Below are 23,377 nucleotides of genomic sequence, written 5' to 3'. Positions count from 1 at the left end.
AGCAGATCTTCCCGATGCAGGAATCGAACCAGGGTCTCCTGCACTGCAGGTGGTTCTATATCAACTGAGCTACTTGGGAAGCCCGGATCACTTGGCAAGGATGCAACATTTCAGCCCCATACACTGCTCAGCGTGCTCACATGGGACCCTGCCCAGCCTCCTGCGCAGGAGCCTGGCCACACTACCAGTCCTCCAGGGTCTGCAATGGTGAGTGTGGCATCCCTAGAAACAGGTGATTCAGGGCAGTGTCCAGACACAGCCTCTGGTGCTGTGTGATGAGGTGGCTGCCTCATTCCTGTTCTAGAAAAAAGGGCAGAGTTTGTGAGCTCTGTGAACGTTCATCTCATCAAACCAAGCTCAGCGGAATCGACACTGCTGCTTCCTGATGTCAGGCAGCACTCAGAGCGATGCCTGCAACCCCTGCTCCCCGAGAAACTGATGTTCTTCGAGTGAGCACACTGTTCTTTTCTAGGTGTTTGATGTTCTTTCCTTTTCACTGTTGCCTCTCTACTGATTTAATTCAGCTCATCTCTCCTTAAAAATGGGTAAAGAATGTGCCTGAAAACACCATGAGATTTTACAGAAACTTTCAGAAAGTCAGAGGACACCAGGAGACAATGTTACAAAAAGATATAACAAGTCACCCATTTCCAGAACCATTCTTTTTAGCCATTCCTCTCTATGGTGGCATGCATCTCCCTCTTGGTCTTCTTCTGGAATCTCAAATAGCTTCTGTTAATACACACAGTTGTTATTTTGTTAAGAAACAGCTAAAACATTGGGTGTGTGTCTGCAGGATTTAGGTTCTTGGCAAAATAGCCTGAGTCAACACCACAACCCCAGGATTTGGGCAATTAGAGGGGCGCCCTGAGGACCCATGCTGTGAACTGTGAGAGCCCTGGGGTTCCAGGCGGTCCTCGCCAGAGCAGACCTACGGAGAATGCACCCTTCTCAGTCATCACAGAATAAAAGTCCCTCTGATTAAACCTCCCCTGGGTGGATTAACACATGTATACACTACAGTCTGGCTGAGATGCTTCAGTGAATGAAGTCGCTCAGTCGTGTCTGACTCTTTGCAACCCCATGGACTGTAGCCCACCAGGCTTCTCCATCCATGGAATTTTCCAGGCATGAGTACTGGAGTGGGTTGCCATTTCCTTCTCCAGGGAATCTTCCCGACGCAGGGATTGAACCCGGGTCTCCCGCATTGCAGGCAGACACTTTACCATCTGAGCCACTTTTTAATTCTCAAACAGTATAGTGCGGTAAGTCTGGACGTGCCCAGTAAGAAAAAACTCTGAAAACAGCAAAAGACTCTGAGTACACACTCTTTCCAGTGCTGAGGTGTTAAAGGTCAGACGAGGTAACCTGAAAAATGTCATAAGCTATTTCACAAATGATGTGCAAAACATTTCACTTAAAGGGGGTATGGGTGCGTGTTTAAGAGAAACATCAAACATCTCAGGATAGTCAGGCAAGTATTATTTGTTATCAGTAGCCCTAAGAACAGACTTCCTTAGGCAATTCCTAAACCCTGGAAAAGCAACATTCTTCTCAGTAACAATGAAATATTACATGTCAGCCTAGGACTAATGCCCGAAAATCCTGAAAAAAGAATGGGAAATGCGAAAGAAGCTCAAACTGGCAATTCCAAGGAACAGTTTTAATTAAAAAGCTTTGGGTTCAATTAATCTTTTTTAGAAAACAATGAAAATATTTTGAGATATCTGTAGAAAGACTTTTATTTTAGAGGCAAATTTATGCAGATTTGCTTAATCTTAAACCATACTCATTTATCATTATTTAAAGGACCATTTCCATAGTTTGATATATAAAATATGTAAATATTTTATATTATGCTATGCTAAGTCATTTCAGTCGTGTCCGACTCTGTGCGACCCCATAGATGGCAGCCCACCAGGCTCCTCTGTCCCTGGGATTCTCTAGGCAAGAACACTGGAGTGGGTTGCCATTTCCTTCTCTACCAGTTCTATGCTGCTGCTGCTGCTAAGTCGCTTCAGTCGTGTCTGACTCTATTATAGTAGGTTATAAAATCTATCCAGAATGTCTGTCTATGCTATGAAGATGCTTCCACAACTAACATGTAACATAATAAATTCTCTTTCATCACAACATGATATGAGAGAAGGAAAACATTTTCAAAGGTAAGCTATCTAGAGTTATAGGACCAGCTTCTGAATATAAGCTCTAAGGCAGCAGCTTTCAGAATGTACTTCTACTGCTTTTGATTAGCCAGACTGATCTGAAGATCCCACAGAGAGAACAAGGTAACAAGTCACAATAGATAGGTATTGTTAATTCGAGTCTCTCCTTTGTTAAACAGTAAAAAGGAAGTCAAAGAAAAAAAACTAGGCTGCACTGGCAAGTGGAAACACTAGAGGGAGTTGTGAGCACACATTCCTCTACAACTGCTCCTCCATACCTTTTTCCAACTGCTCTCAACTTGGCTTAACCAAAGAGGGAAACTCTGCTGTACATGGACCTTGGATTTGTTGCTGTTGGTTGGTTGCTCAGGTGTGTTTGACTCTGCGATGCTAGGGACTGCAGCCCGGCAGGCTCCTGTCCATGGGATTCTCCAGGCAAGAATACTGGAGTGGGCTGCCATTTCCGAAAGGCTAATCCTGACCCAGGGATAGAACCCACATCTCCTGCATTGGCAGGCAAGTTCTTTACCGAGTCACCAGGGAAGCCCCAGGCCCTTGGGTTACCTGCTATCAAACCCCACTATCCTTTGTGCTTGACTGGTTCCCAAAGCAAGTCATCACTGAAACCAGCTGGGGCACCGTGTGGCTTTAAGAACAGCCCCAAATTACGTCCCTCCTGCTGTGACACAGACTTCCACATTCACCCCAGGCTTAGCTATTTGATTGCATCTGATCAATGGGACATGAATGAAGAAATGTGAAGCAAGCAGAGATCTGGAAGGCACTCGGGCAGGGAACTTGCTCTCTCTGGCTGCTTTGAGGAAGCTGTCACCACCATCGTGTGAAGCCCATGCTCGCTCTCTGATGCTGGAGGGCACGTGGCTAAGTCAAATCTGTGGTCCCAGCTGACACGGAGCCGCTACCAGGCATGTGAGTGAGCTACACTGGACCTCAGGCTCCCGCTAGGCCAGCCCAGGCAAGAGAACGGCTCAATCGATCCACAGAATGATTCATACCCCTACTTTTAGAACAAATCTATTCTTCAGTAAAAACTAACAGATATGTCATATCCTACAGTCTGAATAACCCACCTTGGCAATGACCTCAGTGGAAAACCAAGATGTTGATGGATGGCCAGATGGAAAGAGCCCAACCTAGAGAAACCCAAGCCACGCCACGAGGACGAGGTCCCACTCCAGTGTCGTATCTCTCATTAAACCTTTTGTGATTTCCAGTGCTCAGTGAGCCTGCCCTCAACTTGGCATGAACTCATGCTCAGTTATTCTGCTTGATCAATATTCTCATGCTGTGTTTTCAAACCAATAAGCCTCTCAAAAGTCGAGACTGATATCTGTTGTTATTCCTGTATTTAATGTAAGCAAAAAAAAAAAAAACCCAACTATTCAACTCAACTAAAAACTGATCATTAGGGGCTTCCCTGGTGGTCCAGTGGCTAAGACTCCATGCCCCTAATACAGGGGGCCCAGGTTTAATCTCTGGTCAGGGAACTAGATCTCACATGCCACAACCAAGACCCAGTGTTAAAAATATATTTTAAAAATAGATCATTTTAAAAAAAAGATAAATGTTGTATCTTTGTACTTTTCTGTATGTTTGAAAGGTTTTATAATAAAAGCTTTAATAAAAACTTTTATAATAAAGCTTGTATAATAAAAAGCTTTTATAATAAAATGTGGGAGGAGAGAGGGAAGAAATAAGTCTATTTTCCCCTTACTGACTGACTGCACACTACAAACACTATGGCCTTACAGCATAAGTCTTGTTTCCCACTCGATTCCCAGAACTTAGAAGGATGCCTGGCCCACTGTAGCTACTCTACAAACAGCTGTAAAATGACCATACGAAAAGATTGAAAGGAAAACAGCATTCAAGAAAAGTCAGAGGAAAACCATCTAACTTGCATCATTAGATTTACATCTGCTTCAAAGCGTTCATGTGCTTCAGAGGGAGACGGCACTGGTAAAGAGAGACAGTACGGCGAAGCCCCACAAGGCCCCTGTTCATACACTGCTCAGGAGGGGGGTCCCCACCACACACCCTGACCCTGTGACCTGTCCTCCCAGCAGGTGAGTGTATGGTCATCAAGGGTCAATCTGCTCTTCCCAGGCCTGTTGATGCCAAGAGTATTTGTAATGCTCCTTAACCAAATAGTATGTAAATGGACAAAATTAATTGAAAAAGAATAAGTTCCCTGTGTCTGCAGGAACCAGGTCAAATGCTCTGCAAAGTAAGTTGGTAAAAAAACATCTTGTCAGATTAGGTAGAAGAGACAACCCTTAAGAACTAGAGAAAGTCTTACATGGGAGGATCAGATTGCTTGGTGAGCATCTTTAAATCTCACTCCTCTTGAAAAAGACTGGGAATGGAAATCATAGACACTGGACTGCGGGGTGAGATCTACGCAAGAATGACCGTGGGAAACCCAGGGGGCCAGGCACAGAGGAGAGGGCTGGGTCGCCTCCAAAGTGCGGACGTGGAATATACATTAATAGGTTGTAAATTAAGATTTAAAAGTGAACAGTATGTTTATACAGTTTTTTTACTGACATTTTTATTGACCCGCTTCCGGTCCTGATCGCCAGGAGTAGAATGTCCGCTTCCCGATCAAAGGGAGAGAGTTTACAGTTCAAAGATGGTCACTTGAAGAGCCACTGACCTTCGGAAGGGTGGGAAGCCACAGAGCAGTATGTACGTGATCACGCCAGCCGCCCAGACGTCCACCTTCAGGCCATAGCTGGGGAAACAGAGCGGGTGGGAGGAGAGACAGGAGGCCACTCCCACGAACCCGCCACAGGACTGCAGTACGTGCCTTGGTTTGTTAGGGGAAAGGGCCTTTCAGTACCAAACCACTCGTTTCATGCAGATGAATGAACTACCCTTTGGACAAAGCTGTCTGCTCTTCTCCCAACCTCGCCACTATCTGGATTCCAAGACTGGCCTTGGGACAGAGGTCCAGACCCAGGGCTCTTGGAATACAAGCACAAACTGGAGTTCCTGGGATCAAAGTCACGGTGCGGGGATCAGCCTCTCCCACCCCCCATGTTCCCGGGAGGCATGAGAGTCCACAGCAGCAGTCGTGGCAAATATATCTGTTCCCAGAGTTCAAGCACTAACCCAACGCCCCAGGAGGCATACCCGGTTTCAGCAATGATTTCGGGGGCCACGTAAGTCGGGGTGCCGCAGACAGTGTACAGTGGGCCTTCCACCACAGTGGCCAGCCCGAAGTCTCCCAGCTTCAGAGACTTGGTCCCATCAGGATATTCGCACACCTGGAACAGAAACCAGCGAATGTTCAGAAGTGTTTTTCCCTCAGTGATCACAAGGAGGGGAGCCTCTGGAATTGGGCAGAAATGACACAGATACATTTACCGACAAATCGTAAGAAACCTCTCCTTCTGATATTAAGTCCATGGTTTATCTCTGCTGCTTTTTAGTTTTGTGTTTTGATTTTTTGGCCATGTGGCATCTTAGTTCACCGACCAGGGAACTGAACCTGCAGCCCCTGCATTAGAAGCCTCGAGTCTCAACCACTGGACCATCAGGGAAGTCCCTCTCTTGCTTTTTAAAGCTCTATTTTTTTTTTTTTTAGACATGTTGCATGTGATTTTGATTGTGTGAAATATGGAAAAAATATTTAGTAGAATGAACACACGCGTGCATGCTGAGGGGAGGTGGGCAGCTTACCTGGTTTGCTTGAGAGGCCCCTGAGCCTCAAGGCAGGATGCTGACCTCTGCTGCACGCGTGTCGGGGTGGGGGTGGGGGTTGGCACATGAGAGCCTCAGAAATGGCGTTTATTAGAGGTTGTCCACCCAAGCACTAGGTGCTCTCCAACTCACATGTTTAGTTTACAAGATACAATTAGGACTTGCCCTCTAGACAACGATGAGTATAAACAGTGATCCAACCTAGGGCAGAACTTTGGAAATCTAGAAAGAAAATGACCTTTGGAATGAGACAGCCCAAGCCTGCAGGACGAAACACTCCACCCATCCGTCGGGTGACCTGACCCCTGAAAGCCCCTCACCCACCCTGGGCATGCTTCGTCCCCTGTGAAATGGGCTAACAGCTGGTCCCCGGCTCACAGTGCTGGCGTGAGGGTGAAATGAGATGAAGCTCAGATCGGGACTGGGTGAAAGCTCCTCCTTTCCTGGAAGGAGTGGCTGATGAGATCAGGTGCATCATCATCTTGGAAAAGGTTTACCAGTGCTGGTGAGGATGTGAAGTGTTTGCTGACATCGAAGCAACTTTTCTAGAAAGTATGGCAGTTCTGTGTAAATTTCTTATTATCCTTAATAACCTGTGACCTGAAAATTTACTTCTAAGAACCTGCTGTAAGGGAACAGAGATGGATCCAAAGGTTATACCCAAGAATGCCAACCTCAGAATTCATCTTCTGGTTTTTAAAAACTAGAAGCAACATAAGTGGCCAACAGGTTAATGACTTAATAAATCATAGCAAATCCCTACAGTGATATTATAGAGTCACTAATAAGCACAATTCAGGTAAATATTAATCCTATGGGAAATACTCAGTGTATTAAAGAAAAAGGAATATTCAAAATTATATATATATATATATATGTGTGTGTATATATATAGTAATACCCTAAAATGTTAAGTTTATGCTAGGTGGCAGCATTACAGCTTTCTGTACTTTTCTTCTTTACACTTTTCAGAAGTTTCCAGAATGTTTACAATGAACACATGCTCATTCCATAATTCAGAAAAATTAATTTTATATATAAGCAGACTTTCCTTATGGGATAAAAGTCTGGAAGTTATTTTAAATCGATGGTTTTCAAAGCAAACAAGTGTATATAAGAAGATAATCTGAGACCTGACCGTATGAGTTTTAATAAGCTATTTGCCTCTAAGATGTCCATTCTGAAAATACTGAATTTCGAAATAACTGCAAAAACCTAACATGTACTTATGTCATATTTTTCCTCTACTTTTACATTTTAAACATGTTTGTTTGTGTCTCCTTGTATCCCACTATGAACTGAACCAGATTTTTATCTAAATCACTACTGACTAAAGGAAGAGAAAAATTTAGCAAATGACGTTTTTTCCAGATACGCACATTAACGACACCGTCCATCAGTCTGATACTTAATGATGGGGAGTGATTTATAAACTCCTCGATAAAAAAAAAACATCAAAAACCTCAGGCCTTCCTAATGCCAATGACCCCCATCTTAATAGGCATTTTTTAAGGGGGACACTGAAATACCCTTCTCGCTTGGGATGCTTCTCAGCAGTTGAAGAGGATTAGTTTTCACCTCAGTACTTTAATAACTGCTTCCACGTTGATGTACTAAAGACCACGCTCAGCAAGCATCTTTATGACTTTCCAGTTTCACAGGACTGAGGGTGAGGATTTGGGTGCCCTCACAGATATTTATCACTTTGCGTCAGCCCACAGCTCAGCAGAAACATATTCAAAGCTACTAAGGATTCAGCCTAAAGCAGCAGAAACCAGGTTCTTAGTCATGCTTAGTCTTAGGATGACTTTCCATCCATTACGTTTAATGTAAACATTAACGAGAACAATCTGAATTATAGTTAGAATTTATGATGCATTTATTGCAACCCAGACTTTAGAAATTCCCTAAGCAATTGCAGTGATAAGAACATTATAATTCTAAATGTATCATGAGAGTAAAAAAAAGTTTTGTTAACGTCATTTTGTTTTTACAACTTTACAATATACTCATTAGGTACTTTTTTTTTTTTTTAATCATGTTTATTTTAGACGTTCAATTTAGGGATGCCTAGGGATATTTAAGAGCTGTTGTTGGACACTCAGAGGTCCCAGAAGTCCCATTTTTCACATCCTCTACAAGGAATTCAGAGTCAGATGCAGGAGCATATACAGAAAGGGACTGAAGAGTCTATAGTCACTGAATAATGTTTGAGCAAGGGGTATTCTGGCTAAACATCAAAAGGGAAGTGTCAAATAGGGCAGACAAGCCTGAACTGATAATATTTTACCTGATTCATCTCTCGTCAGTGCTAAACACAGAGGCAAATATGTGAAAAAGAACATAAGCAAATTTCAAGTTTTAGCTGGAGATTGTCTTTAAAGTAGGAAAATATATATACACACCTATACATCTGCAGGTACACACACATACACACACACACACACACACACACACACACACTTATGAGGCTCCTTTAAGAGGCCAACGCTGGCACACGCACGGCTTTGCTTTAGGAGACCAATCTTAAGGAAGAGCTGGTAAACGCAGAGCAACTCCAAGGCCTCATTCTGGCAGAGTTCAGTTCTCCTCGCAGGCCCATCCTCGCAGGCCTGGAAGATTCCCAGTCTCCCAAACACCGTCTCATCGCACTTCTGTAGTCACCCTGCTGGGCAACTAGGAAGGGAGCCGTTATTCCACTTTACAGATGAGGAAACCGAGGCCCAGCAAAATCAAGTTTCGAGCGGGTGGCCAAGTGGGAGTCCAAACAAGTCCACTCCCATCCACTGCACTCCCCTGTAGTCTGAAAGGCTACACGGCGTACAGACCCCAGGTAGGACGTAGCCCAGCACCCCCGTGGGAACGCCGGCTCTGGTGTGCACAGATGCTCTGCCACCAGCTGAGAGGCCCTGTCTCAAGCTGCTCTCAGAATGCAAAACTGAAAGATGGAAGGAATGCACATCCCACATACAAACTGCATGCCACAAGTTCTCTAAATAAAATGTCAGCATCGTGATTTAGAAGGACCTCAAATATGAGAAACCAGCCCTCTCCTCTCCCCTGTCCCCAGAACCCCTGGAAAGGCGGAATTTATCACTGGTCTCTCACAGTTAACTCTGACCGGGCACCACCGGCTGTAACTCATGGCATTAATGGCCACCCCTGTGCTCCCGGACACGGCGACCCATACATCTCTGCTGGCAGGGTTTAAATTACGACACAGCTGCCAGATGAGGGGATGCAAATGAGACGTCTGAGTGCCCTGGTGCTCACAGATAGGATTCTCTCAGAGTAGCAGGGGCTTGGCAGCCCCTCTGTGGACTGGCTTCTAGCCCCACGATGGCACTCTCTCATCCCGGGCTGACGCCAGCGTGCTGACTGTCTCTAGGTCTGCCGGGGGTCCCCTTGGGTCGGCAGTGGCAGACACGTATCTTACTGAGACGCGGTGAAGAGTGTCCACAGCCCGACCCCAGAGGCCTCGCATGTCACACGGGAGCCTCATGCAGGCCTCATCCAGGTTGACCATCCTCCTCCTCCTCCTCCCCTTTGGGCGGCAGAGCGGGGCTGGGCCGGGGGGGACACCCGGCCGGGGCAGGGGAGGCAGATGAGGCCCTGACTCCAGTCTCCCGGCCGCCGCCTGAGACACGGCAGGCTGGGGCCGTCAGTCCCCACCACGGTCTCTTCCCCGACGGGTAACGAGAGCAAAGGCTGAGGAATGGGGGCCGGAGCCTCCGCACACAGTAAGGAAGTGTGAGTGCCGAGGGGGAGACGTGGGCTGGTGGGGAGGGGCGGGATCGGTGAGCTGCACAGGACACCCTCAGGTCTACGGAAGGGCTCCCCGGCCCCGCGGAGCCCCCCTCGGTGCGGCCGCGGAAGTCGGAGCGGCCGAGGGGGCCGGCGCCGCGGTCACCGCTGCGTCTCGGGCCCTGCGGCGCCCGAGCCCTCAGAGCTCCCCCCCCCCCCCCCCCCCCCCCGGTGTCTGCGGCTGCCGCGGTGAGACGGGCGTGGAGGGCAGGGTGTCCTCGGGAACACCGGGGAGCCCTGTCACCTCTGCTCGCCGGCGGTGGCGGGGTTGGGGGACGCTGCCACGCCCCCAGCCTCCTGGTGCAGCAGCAGGACTGCGGGTCCTCACGTGCCGAGGCCTGCTTCGCACTGTCCCCACTCCTTCTCAGAGGTCAGAATGCCAACCCCATGACACATCATGCTTTACACACCAGGGGTATTTATCTTCCTAACAGAAAAACACATTCCCTCAAGGCAGAAAACGGTAAGAAAACAAACCTCACACGCTTGTAAGTGGACACTGAAAAATGATCAAAGGGCACTATCATAAGGGGAACAGAACTGTGGATCAGGAGGGCCCAAGAATGGCGCCACAGCCTACCCATCAAAGCAACTCTGCTCAGTAATTACTGGCCTGCTGCACGCAGGACGCAGGGTGTAAAGACCTGGGTGTGAGTGTCCACTTCAGGTGAGCTGAGTGACCATCATGGCCAGTCACCAGCCATGGACTTCTCTCCCACTGTGTGCTCGCTCAGCACCCAGGAGATAAGGTGACTGAACACACACCTGCTCTATGGGCGCCTACTACCTAGAGAATGGGAAAGACTAGAGATGTCTTCAAGAATATTAGAGATGCCAGGGGAACATTTCATGCAAAGATGGGCTCGATAAATGACAGAAATGGTATGGACCTAACAGAAGCAGAAGATATTAAGAAGAGGTGGCAAGGATACACAGAAGAACTGTACAAAAAAGATCTTCATAACCCAGATAATCACGATGGTGTGATCACTAACCTAGAGCCAGACATCCTGGAATGTGAAGTCAAGTGGGCCTTAGGAGACATCACTACGAACAAAGCTAGTGGAGGTGATGGAATTCCAGTTGAGCTATTCCAAATCCTGAAAGATGATGCTGTGAAAGTGCTGCACTCAGTATGTCAGCAAATTTGGAAAACTCAGCAGTGGCCACAGGACTTGAAAGGTCAGTTTTCATTCCAATCCCAAAGAAAGGCAATGCCAAAGAATGCTCAAACTACCACACAATTGCACTCATCTCACACACTAGTAAAGTAATGCTCAAAATTCTCCAAGCCAAGCTTCAACAGTATATGAATGGTGAACTTCCAGATGTTCAAGCTGGTTTTAGAAAAGGCAGAGGAACCAGAGATCAAATTGCCAACATCCGCTGGATCTTTGAAAAAGCAAGCGAGTTCCAGAAAAACATCTATTTCTCCTTTATTGACTATGCCAAAGCCTTTGACTGTGTGGATCACAACAAACTGTGGAAAATTCTGAAAGAGATGGGAATACCAGACCACCTGATCTGCCTCTTGAGAAATCTTTATGCAGGTCAGGAAGCAACAGTTAGAACTGGACATGGAACAACAGACTGATTCCAAATAGGAAAAGGAGTACATCAAGGCTGTATATTGTCACCCTGCTTATTTAACTTATATGCAGAGTACATCATGAGAAATGCTTGGCTGGATGAAACATAAGCTGGAATCAAGACTGCAGATATGCAGATGACACCACCCTTATGGCAGAAAGTGAAGAAGAACTAAAGAGCTTCTTGAAAGTGAAAGAGGAGAATGAAAAAGTCGGCTTAAAACTCAACATTCAGAAGACTAAGATCATGGCATCTGGTCCCATCACTTCATGGCAAATAGATGGGGAAACAGTGGAAACAGTGACAGACTTTATTTTGGGGAGCTCCAAAATCACTGCAGATGGTGACTGCAGCCATGAAATTAAAAGATGCTTATTCCTTGGAAGGAAAGTTATGACCAACCTAGATAGCATATTAAAAAGCAGAGACATTACTTTGCCAACAAAGGTCCATCTAGTCAAAGCTATGGGTTTTCCAGTAGTCATGTATGGATGTGAGAGTTGGACTATAAAGAAAGCCGAGTGCCAAAGAATTGATGCTTTTGAATTGTGGTGTTGGAGGAGACTCTTGAGAATTCCTTGGACTGCAAGGAGATCCAACCAGTCCATCCTAAAGGAAATCAATCCTGAATATTCATTGGAAGGACTGATGCTGAAACTGAAACTCCAATACTTTGGCCACCTGATGCAAAGAACTGACTCATTGGAAAAGACCCTGATGCTGAGAAAGATTGAAGGCAGTAGGAGAAGGGGAGGACAAAGAATGAGATGGTTGGATGGTATCACCAACTCAATGGACATGAGTTTGAGTAAACTCTGGGAGTTGGCGATGGACAAGGAGGCCTAGTGTGCTACAGTCCATGGGGTGGCAAAGAATTGGACACAACCAAGCAACTGAACTGAACTGACCTAGAGAAATGACAGATAAATAAATGATAAAATCACAGAACCGTGGTAGTGCAGCAGAAACCAGAGGTGGCCAGGATTGATTGCCTCTGCTCAAGGAGGCTGGGGTGATGTCAAGAAGACATGCCTTGTTCACTATCTTATGAGATGAACCTGTTTGCTGGGGGACAGGATGCTGCAAACAAAACCAGTATGGTGGTGCTTTAGTTGCTAGGTTGTGTCCAACTCTTGCCACTCTAAGGAATGTAGCCCACCAGACTCTTCTGTCCATGGAATGTTCCAGACGAGAATACTGGAGTGGGTGGCCGTCTCCTTCTCCAGGGATCGAACCCAGTCTCCTGCACTGGCAGGTGGATTCTTTACCGACTGAGCACACTGCATCACTTTATGATGACCAGTTTGGACATCAACAACGAGGTTTGACACTGCTGATAAAAGTCTGGTCTTCACCAACTCTGGGGCCTGGGGAAACCTGTGTTTGGATGAACGTGATACAGGAGACACAGATAACCTCACCTGCCAAAAAGTAGGGATGATGATGGTGATGCTCAGCCCTGAAAGGCAGGAACAGAGAGGCCTAGTAGCTTGTGTGTACTGGTGGATCTGTGTAGGGAGAACTCCCAAACTGCGTTCCCTGAAATTTCTCTACAGTGTAGACATAAGGACCGTCCCCAGTCAGCAAGCTACGTTTCGTGATTAAGGCCACCACGCAGTGAGTTACGTCTGGCTTTAAGGTGAGTGCCGTGCTGGCCAGATGGGTAGGGAAGGGGGGACCAGGACAAGAGGCTGGAAGGGTGAGCTGGGGCCAGACTGTGATGCCGAGCATCGTAACAGAGTAGCCTCTCCTCTGTAGAGCAGCAGGACAAAGGGGACTTCCCAACAAGAAGAGTCAGCATCCCTGGGGCTCAATCTCCATACCCACAAAGCTGAGCTGAACAGACTATGTTAGGTTTTCAAAGTTCTGTCCTGCACACACGTGAACCCTGCCACTTCTGTCTATGAGCCTCTAATTCTGTCACCAATTTATGCAGCAGAATTTTTTGCATCATAAAGTAATTTCCTGTTTGTCTTTCTCCAGTTAGTACCATCCATTAAAACATAAATGAAAATGGGTTTTCTGGGCTTCCCTTGTGGCTCACAGGTAAAGACTCTGCCTGCCAATGCAGGAGACACAGGTTCGATCCCTGGTCTCGGAAGAGCCCACGTGCCGCGGAGCAGCTAAGCCGCGGTGCCACCACCACTGAACCCACGCTCCCACTGAGCCCACGTTCTGCAGCTACGGAGCTGCCTGCCCTCGAGTCCACGCTCCACAGCCCGAGAAGCCCCTGCAGTGAGAAGCCCCCACACCACAGCTGAAGCAAAGCCCACACAGCAGCAAAGACCCAGCACAGCCACTAAGAACTTTTCAAAAAAAGAAGAAAGAAAATATGCTTTCTAATGTCTGATAAACAGTAAATGCAGAAGTGCAGATCAGTTCAAGAAACCCATTAACACTGTGTGGTCACTGACCTGATTTTCTAGATTTAAATTCTCTTGGCCCCTTACCTGCAGGGTTGGTATAGATTTTAAAATGTCACAGTCTGCACAAGATTGTCTGCATGTGATTCCCGTCACTCTAAAGGGAGAGAGGCCTGAGTTGGAACAGAAAGGCAGAGACGACATACCAAGAGGTTCTCGGGCTTGATGTCTCGGTGCACGATGTTGAGGGCGTGGAGGTACCTGAGGGCATTGGCCAGGTTGTACACCATGGCGCTCCCATCCCTCTCCGTGTACTTGGTCGAAGAGGTAATTGCATCGAAGAGATCTCCACCCTAGAGAACATGTGAAAGAACACATTGAAACATCAACAGTGGCAGAAACAGACTCACAGACATAGAGAACGAATTTACGGTTACCAAGCGGGAAGGGTGGGAGGAAGGGATACTTAGGGAGCTTGCGATGGATGTGTACACACTGCCATGTTTAAACTGCAGAAGCAACAAGGACCTACTGTCCAGCACAGGGAACTCTGCTCAATGCCATGTGGCAGCCTGGATGGGATGGGGGTTTGGAGGAGAATGGATACATGTATAAGTATGGCCGAGTCCCTTTGCCTTCCACCTGAAACTATCACAATGTTGTTAATCGGGTATACTCCAGTACAAAATAAAAACAAGCTTAATTAAAAAAATCAACAGTGGCAGGGCTATGAGGGGACAAACAAAGCTCATCAGCCTGAAGGAGATGAGAAAAAAAGGACACAAGTGCCGCGCAAATGAATCAACACCCATCTCACAAATAACGAAAGTTTCAAGGCAGCAACGTGCATTTCCAGTTGAGGGTCTCTGAGAATACTGCTAAGTCTCAGGATGCAGCACTAACAGACTCTCCTGGGATCTCTCCGCCTCTTACCTTGACCAGTTCCATCACCAGGAAGAGCTCAGTGGTGGTCTCCATCTCCTCAATCAGCATGATGATGTTCGGATGTTTCACCCTGCGCAGGATCGACACTTCGTTCTCAATCAGATGTTCCTGGGGAAGAGGGTTTAGAGGGGAGGATCAGACACGACTGAATAGGCTCTGTTCCCGCGTGCCAGAGGACAACACGGGCTGTGGACCTGAGCCTGCAGGAGCACAGACAAACCACACCCTGGGAACAAGACGGAAACCAACAGAAGGACTTCAGACAGCCCTCGCAGGGCTCGGTGTGCTATCTGGACTGTAAGGCACGCTCCCTCCTGCCTCTTCTTCATTCCCAACACTTTAAGAGCTCATGATGCTGTGAGAGCTTGGGCTTGCCACCCTGCGCTTTGTAATGCAGCTGGAATCACTTTTCCCTCTCAGTATACACTCAGAAATGAAGACAGCATGTAAGGAAATTTGGCATACTTATGCAATACAACTTCCAGCCTTATAAACATTTTTAGGTTTTAAACTATTTACCAACATGAATTTGAATTCTGTGTTGAAATTTGTGAAAAAGAAACTTTCTTCCTCTGTATTTGGGTATGAAACCACTCACCAGATAGATGCTCCCTATCTTGTATTTCAGAAGTCAGGAAACATGTAGTACCACGGGGACCACCATCCTCATTTCAACTCTAATTACTTCTCTGAAAACACCACCTGATTGTCAGTCCTGGTGGGCACTGTGGTGGGATCAGCACCGTAGCAAAATGTTTACTCATGGCATTAAGGAATTATTCTTAGTATGCCAGTCCATGAGTCATGAACAACGACTGCTCTATTATGAGATGTTAAAAATCTCTCCATAATGTCACATTTGTTGATCCTCATTAACTGTGATAATGAATTGTTTAGAATTTAGGGAACGTTCTGTAAGACTGCTAATTGCCCTATTATACACTTTAGGTTTTCAAACAGTTTTCTTTATATAAGTTTACCTTATAAGAGCTATCATTTAGTACTCAGATACACATGCGTGCATGTATATCCATCATGTGCATGTCCCTCTCATCACCCTTTTTGCCTCCTCTGCTCTCATCAATCTCAGAACTAACCTGAACTTCCCACTGCAGTAGTAAGATCATTATCTTATCTCTAGTTCAGTATACCATTTATGGTTCCTCTCTTATCTCCATGCCTCCATGTATATGTGTATTTTTACCCAAAGTAAGCTCAAATATTTCTGGACAATAGATGGAAGCATAAACTATAACAAGCGAATAAATAATATCCAGATAAAAGTCTGTTGCAGCCTCCTGCACATGGTGAGTGGTGTGTTTTGAGTGTTGAATGCACCGTGTTTGTCCAAACGTTGGCAAATGACGGTGCAAACAATAAACAGAAGCCTGGAGGATCCCAGGGACGGGGGATGGGGTCCTGCCGTCTATGGGGTCGCACAGAGCCGGACACGACTGAAGCGACTTAGCAGCAGCAGCAGGGGAAAGAAAAGGGCTTCCCTGGGGGCTTAGTGAAAGAATCTGCCTGCAATGCAGGAGCCTCAGGAGATGTGTGTTCAATCCCTGGGTCGGGAAGATCCTTTGGAGGAAGGCACGGCAACCCACTCCAGTACTCTTGCCTAGGAAATCAGACAGAGGAGCCTGGCGGGTTACAGTCCATAGGGTCGAAAACAGCTGGACATGACTGAATGACTTAGCACGCACACAGGGGAAAGAAAACCACCATTCCCTAGGAAACGAGTCCCTTTCTGTCACAGTACAGGGTGCTTGAGTAACATCTCTGCACTTATTCTTAGAACACTTCTTTGAGTAGGGGGATGCAAACCTAGATTCCTGACATGCAAGCTGACATCTTTTGGAATCTTTCAAAATGAAAATGACTGCTGTCCAGCTGAGACTGATTCCTCGAAAGGCTGGAACTAGACGTAGCATTGCCCCGAGGTAGGCTCAAGGCAGGCCCACACTAGGCTTTGTACCAAGCAGAGCATCTATGCCTACTGATGAGTAGGGCTGGGAAGACGCAGCTGGCTCTGGACTCGGCGCCCGGGGAAGAGGGCACGTCTCAGACCCGAACCGACCACGGCGGAGAGGCCGCAGGGCTGCTGACCCGGCTCCGGCCGCACAGCGCTGACTTACAGAGCGGCAGCGTCACCAGGCAGGCACAGAGCCCTGGGCCCTCCCAAGGCAAGCGGCTGGCAGCCAAGCCCTTGTGGCCACGGGGACAAAGACTCAAAAAACGGTCCGTGTTCACACACTTCTTTAGAAGCCTTTGGCTCACCTGTGCCAACCGGGTCCTTAATCACAGTAACGCAGAGGTGGCTGTACCTCTGTGAACAGGTAAGGCAACCGAATGAGTTTATTTCACTCTGTGTGATGCCAAGTCGACACTGTAGTAAAACAGGCGTTTGATTTTGAAGCTAAATGGATCTATCATGTCAGCTCTCCTCCCGCCTCTCCATCGCCTGAGGTTGGGGGGAGTCTGTAAATGTGCCTCTATTCAGGGGCTCTGCATGTGATGCTAATTTCCAGGGACATATATAAAATAATTCACATCACCAGTACCCCAAGAATGCACCCAGACTGGAGCTAAAATAGAGTCCAGCACTCAGGGAGCCTGCACCTCTCCAAAGTCATCTTCTTCATGCAAGGCACCGCAGAGCCTCTTCTGGCACGCACTGTGCGACTTAGCCCTGGGCCTCCGGCCATGTTACGTGTCAAATATTAAGTGGATATTCCAACAACATTTTTTCCACCGCTCCTTATTTTCTTGGCTTGCTGTATGCTACTCAACAATGCCTAGTATTCTGTGCACATACTGAAGGTTTTTGTTGGGATGTGGGAGCTATTTGTTTCCCAACCTCTGACTATGTCTGTAAAAATGTCTTTGAAGGAACAATCCACTTTTTAAAGTAAACCATCCTCAGAAGCAAAATGGAACAATGCACAAAAATCTTTACAAACACTATCTTCCTACTTCTTAAACAGCCCGTATGTAATCATTGTTTCTAATATATAAAGATGCTCTCTAGGTTACATTTTCCAGAAAAATTATTTCTAAACACAAGATGAACATCACTTTTGTCTCAAACTGTACTGAACTTACATTATTCAACCACCCACCATTATTTATGTTAAGTGATTCATGATTTTAACTCCAGATAATTTACATACGAATCATTTCCTGGCAGTATGCCAAGGTTTTGTGTGTGAGAATAAATGACAAAGAAAACTGCCAACTTGGCAAAGGATACAGCCTTATCCTTGGCCAGGGTGGTTTTTAACATCTAAAAGAGAGACAGAGCCAGAGACAAATGGATTTGGGGAATAAACAACGCTCCCAAACCAAACGATTCATCTTGTGTCCAGTCTTTTCCACCTGTGTCCTTTGTCTCATTGAATGAACCTGGGTGCCCAGAGCAGAAGGGCATTCTGCCCTGACCCTCCCTCCCGCATCCTCCTGCCCAGCTCATCAGTCACCCATCCCCGCCAGGCCTGCCTTCTCAGTAGCCTCAGAATACATCCATTCCCTCTTTATCCCTTTTGCCAATCTTTTTTTCTAGGCCTCCAGGCATCTGCAAAGGCAATTTTGTCTGGAACTTTCTTTCCCCACTTCTTGGTGAACTCCTACTTATTCCTCAGAACCATGGGGGATCTCACCTCCTCCAGGTAGCCTCCCCTGCTTAACCACGGCTGGATTAGGAAACCCGCGAATTCGTCCTCATAGCGCCCTGCGCTCACTCCAGTCACAGGTCTCACCCTGCTGTCTTGAAGGCCTTTGTCTACCTTGCTCTCCACCAACCAGCACTGTTCATTCTTGAGTAAACACATCACACACTGCTCACTGTTAAAAGTTTTACAGCCGGTATCTACATTGTGGGGTGAGTACCGCTGAGGATGATACAGAGAGAGAGACTGTATAAGTTTGCTGTAGACTGAAAAAAGAAAGAAGGCATATGCAGACTTCTACAGAAATTATGATTCCATGAAAGATTTTGAGGAGATGAGGAAGGCTGGTATCTTTCAGAGTGCAAAGTGATTTGGAATATAAAGAATTTCTTTGGGTTGAGTTCCCTGGAAGTTTGTCACTTTCCTGTGTTCCTGAACTATGAAACTATGACTATCTGGGGATGTTCAATAGTTATATGTGATGAGTGTGGTTGGTTGAATAATGGCCAAAGTTATCAGGTCTTAATGCCTAGAACTTGTAAATACTACCGTACTTGAGAGGGAAAAACGTCTCTGGAGATATGATTAAAGCCACTGCAACAAAGAAAAAACTGTAGATTTTCTGGGTGCCATTACAAGCGTCTTTACGAGACAGAGGCAGAGGGAAAGTTCACAGTCAGAAGAAGAAAAATAAACACAGAGAAGAGAGGTAGATGTGAAGCTGGAGGCGGAGTTCGGAGTGATGTGTTCCTCCAAGGCAAGGAATACTGTCAGCTACCAGAAGCTACTTAGAGTCAAGGAACAGATTTCCCCCCACGGCCTGCAGAGCGAAAGTGGATTTCAGAGTTCAGCCCCTGAAACAGTGAGAAAAATGCTGTAAGTCATCAAGCTGGTTGGGAAGTTATTCCAATAGCCTCAGGAAGCTAATAGCATACATTTAGATTTTTGTCCTACCCTGACCCATAACATGTAGATAATGAATGCAGAACTCTGGGGAGAAAAGGAGGGAAGGGCCACTTCTAAGCACACTACAGAAAGTGCCAGGTTTCACACACTGTGGGGATTCAGTAAATATTTAGAATGATTATCATTTTTAGGCATAGAAGAAGTCTTAAATTTATCAACATCACAGCCTTCTCAAAAGCCTCCATAAATCTGGCCCCAAAGTAGATCTTGCAAAAATCTCCTACTTGGTATGTAAATCAATGAAGTCAGAACACTCCCTCACACCATACACACACACACACACAAACTCAAAATGGCTTAAAGACTTAAATACAAAATAGGGCACCATAAAACTCCGAGGAGAGGACACAGGCAAAACATTCTGACTTCAGGTCAGTCTCCCAAAGCAACAGAAATAAAAGCAAAAATAAACTAATTAAACATAAGCTTTCATACAGCAATGGAAACCATAAACAAAATAAAAAGACAACTTACAGACTGGGAGAAAATATTTGCAAACAAGGGCTTAATTTCCAAAATATATAAACAACTCATACAATTCGAAATAACAAACAACCAAATCAAAAAATGGGCAGAAGACCTAAAAAGACATTTCTCTGAAGAAAACTTACAGATGGCCAATAGGTACATGAAATTAGGCTCAACACTGCTAACTGTCATAGAAATGTAAATCAAAACTACAATCAGATATCACTTCACACCAGTCAGAATGGCCATCAGTAAAAAGTCTATAAATAATAAATTCTGGAGAAGGGTGTAGAGAAAAGGGAACCTTCAGACACTGTTAGTGGGAATAAAAATTGGTGCTACCACTAAGGAGAACAGTATGGAGGTTCCTTAAAAAAACTAAAAGTAGAGTTACCGTATTATCCTGCAAGCCCACTCCTGGATACGTGCCCGGAGAAAACTCTAATTCAAAAAGATACATGTCCCCAGTGTTCACGGCAGCACTATTTACAATAGTCAAGACATGCTGCTGCTGCTGCTGCTGCTAAGTCGCTTCAGTCGTGTCTGACTCTGTGCGACCCCATAGACGGCAGCCCACCAGGCTCCCCCGTCCCTGGGATTCTCTAGGCAAGAACACTGGAGTGGGTTGCCATTTCCTTCTCCAATGCATGAAAGTGAAAGGTGAAAGTGAAGTCACTCAGTTGTGTCCAACTCTTAGCAACCCCATGTACTGCAGCCTACCAGGCTCCTCTGCCCATGGGATTTTCCAGGCAAGAGTACTGGAGTGGGGTGCCATTGTCTTCTCCAGTCAAGACATGAAGGCGACCTAAATGTCCATCAGCAGAAGGAAGCATGGTGCACATATACAATGGGACATTACTCAGCCATAACAAGAATGGAATAATGCCATATGCGGCAACACGGATGGACCTAGAGATTATCGCACTAAGTGACGTAAGTCAGACAAAGACAAATATTATACCATACAATATCAAATACAGGAGTGGGTTGTCATTTCCTCCTCCAGGGGATCTTCCTGACCCAGAGATCAAACTTGGGTCTCCTGCATTTGCAGGCAGATTCGTTACCACTGAGCCACCAGGGAAGGCCCAAATCACTTGTATGTGAATCTAAAATACGACACAAATGAACTTATCTACGAAACAGAAATAGACTCACAGACATAAGAAACAAACTATGGTTACGAAAAGGGAAAGTGGGTGGGGAAGGGATCAATTAGGAGTTTTTTATTAACAAACTAGTACACCCCTACTATGCCCAGGTCCTACTATATAGCACAGGGAACTGTATTCACCATTGTAATAACCTATAATTTAAAAAGATATATGTGTAATTGAATCTTTTTGCTGTAAACCAGAAAGACAACATTATAAATGAACTATACTTCAACTTAAGACAATCTCCTACTTGGAAGAACCCAACCTGCTTTCCATCTCCTGGGCCCCTGCTCAGGCTTTGCTGACCGCCTCTAAGGCTCTTCTGTCATTCCTGCCTATTCAAGCCCTGTGCGCATGCATGCGTGCATGCTCATTCAGTAACGTCTGACTCTTTGTGACTCCATGGACTGCAGTCTGCCACTACCCCACTGCTCAAGTTCAGCTCCAATGCTTCTTGCTCTAAGGCATCACCACTGAGCAATCTGCTTCTCTCTCATCTGCTTCCCTGAACTCCCAAAACACTCTTTACAGATTTGGTATTAATTTGTATATTAAATCATCTTGTTCCTAGCACAGAATCTCACACAAACATCAGATGTTAGAAAAACAGTGAATTAATCTAATAACACTCATACACATTACAGAAAAAGCAAATAGAAAGTCAGAGGTTAAGAATTTCCCCCCAGGTTCTTATTACAGGAACAAAGGCAGAAATTGAACTTGGAGGAGGAACATGATGGACTAACCCAAAGATTCTATCACTGCTCTGTCTCTGTGACTTCTGGAAAGCTATCTAATCTGTATTTCTGTTTCTTTATCTGGAAAACCAATACATCTGTTTTGCAAGTCATTAAAGGTAATATGCAAAATTCCTAAATGTCCAAGCCTTGATAGATAATACACTTTGATAAATGGATATATAATACATTTTGGATAGACATTACATTTTGAAAAATGGCAGATATTGTTTTCAGCATTATTACTTTTCTGTGTACATCTCACAAAGCAGAGGTAATGAACAATGCCCCCAGGAGAGTGTCTTAATACCTGCTCTAAGATTTTGTTTTTTAAAAAAATTCTCTATACCATTTTTTCCGAAGCATAAAATTCAGTGGAAAAATCTACTTATTGAAAACAAGTATGAGATGAACAGATACAAACTACTACCCATAAAACAGACATGCAACAAGGATTTACTGTACATCCTATAATGACCCATAATGAGATACTGATATTATCCGAAAAGAAATAACTGAGTCACTTTGCTGTACACCTGAAACCAGCACAATATTGTAATCAACTATCCATTTTTTAAAAAAGTTTTGAAATTATAATTTCATATAATGTGGAAATAATTGCTCAAGTAAGCAAAATAGAAGGATGAAAACTAACTATATGAACATGAATTATAAAAATACAATGACATTCAATAACGAGGAAAAACAATACCTCGTTTTTTTTTTCTTCACCCAAATGTTTGAAGTGACCTATTCATTTGTCTTAACACTTGGTGTATCAAACTGTATTTTTTTTTTGCATGAAGATCTTTTTTACTACTACTGACACTAGAGGTCTCTTCAAGAAAATTAGAGATACCAAGGGAATATTTCATGCAAAGATGGGCTCAATAAATGACAGAAATGGTATGGACCTAACAGAAGCAGAAGTTATCAAGAAGAGGTGGCAAGAATACACAGAAGAACTGTACAAAAAAGATTTTTATGACCCAGATAATCACGATGGTGTGATCACTCACCTAGAGCCAGACATCCTGGAATATGAAGTCAAATGGGCCTTAGGAAGCATCACTACAAACAAAGCTAGTGGAGGTGATGGAATTCCATTTAAGCTATTTCAAATCCTGAAAGATGATGCTGTGAAAGTGCTGCACTCAATATGCCAGCACATTTGGAAAACTCAGCAGTGGCCACAGGACTGGAAAAGGTCAGTTTTCATTCCAATCCCAAAGAAAGCCAATGCCAAAGAATGCTCAAACTACCGCACAATTGCACTCAACTCACACGCTAGTAAAGTAATGCTCAAAATTCTCCAAGCCAGGCTTCAGTAATATGTGAACCGTGAACTTCCTGATGTTCAAGCTGGTTTTAGAAAAGGCAGAGGAACCAGAGGTCAAATTGCCAACATCTGCTGGATCATGGAAAAAGCAAGAGAGTTCCAGAAAAACATCTATTTCTGCTTTATTGACTATGCCAAAGCCTTTGACTGTGTGGATCACAATAAACTGTGGAAAATTCTGAAAGAGATGGGAATACCAGACCACCTGATCTGCCTCTTGAGAAATCTTTATGCAGGTCAGGAAGCAACAGTTAGAACTGGACATGGAACAACAGACTGGTTCCAAATAGGAAAAGGAGTACATCAAGGCTGTATATTGTCACCCTGCTTATTTAACTTATATGCAGAGTACATCATGAGAAACACTGGACTGGAGGAAACACAAGCTGGAATCAAGACTGCCAGGAGAAATATCAATAATCAGATATGCAGATGACACCACCCGTATGGCA

General features: G+C 45.2%; 1 protein-coding gene across 16 annotated transcripts in view; it reads right to left on the bottom strand.

Annotated features, from left to right (window-relative positions):
• The window catches only part of DCLK2 (doublecortin like kinase 2), a 186,869-nt gene that overhangs the window by 9,541 nt on the left and 153,951 nt on the right, over window positions 1-23,377 (bottom strand). For 9 of the 16 annotated variants that reach the window (XM_044930505.2, XM_044930504.2, XM_044930510.2 and 6 more), the window contains 5 exons: window positions 14,582-14,701; window positions 13,910-14,001; window positions 13,736-13,805; window positions 5,322-5,455; window positions 4,843-4,995 (listed from right to left, as the gene is read on the bottom strand). In XM_044930505.2, coding sequence (XP_044786440.1) covers window positions 4,843-4,995; window positions 5,322-5,455; window positions 13,736-13,805; window positions 13,910-14,001; window positions 14,582-14,701 — 569 coding nt within the window. Of the gene's footprint in view, window positions 1-4,842; window positions 4,996-5,321; window positions 5,456-13,735; window positions 13,806-13,854; window positions 14,002-14,581; window positions 14,702-23,377 lie in introns of all 16 variants that reach the window. The other 7 variants (XM_025268157.3, XM_025268156.3, XM_025268161.3 and 4 more) reach the window with 3 other exon arrangements.

This window comes from Bubalus bubalis, chromosome 17, assembly GCF_019923935.1.
Source record: "Bubalus bubalis isolate 160015118507 breed Murrah chromosome 17, NDDB_SH_1, whole genome shotgun sequence".
Classification (NCBI taxonomy): Eukaryota; Metazoa; Chordata; class Mammalia; order Artiodactyla; family Bovidae; genus Bubalus; species Bubalus bubalis.
The sequence above is the reverse complement of the archived record's forward strand: the minus strand, read 5'-3'. Positions and strand labels throughout refer to the sequence as shown.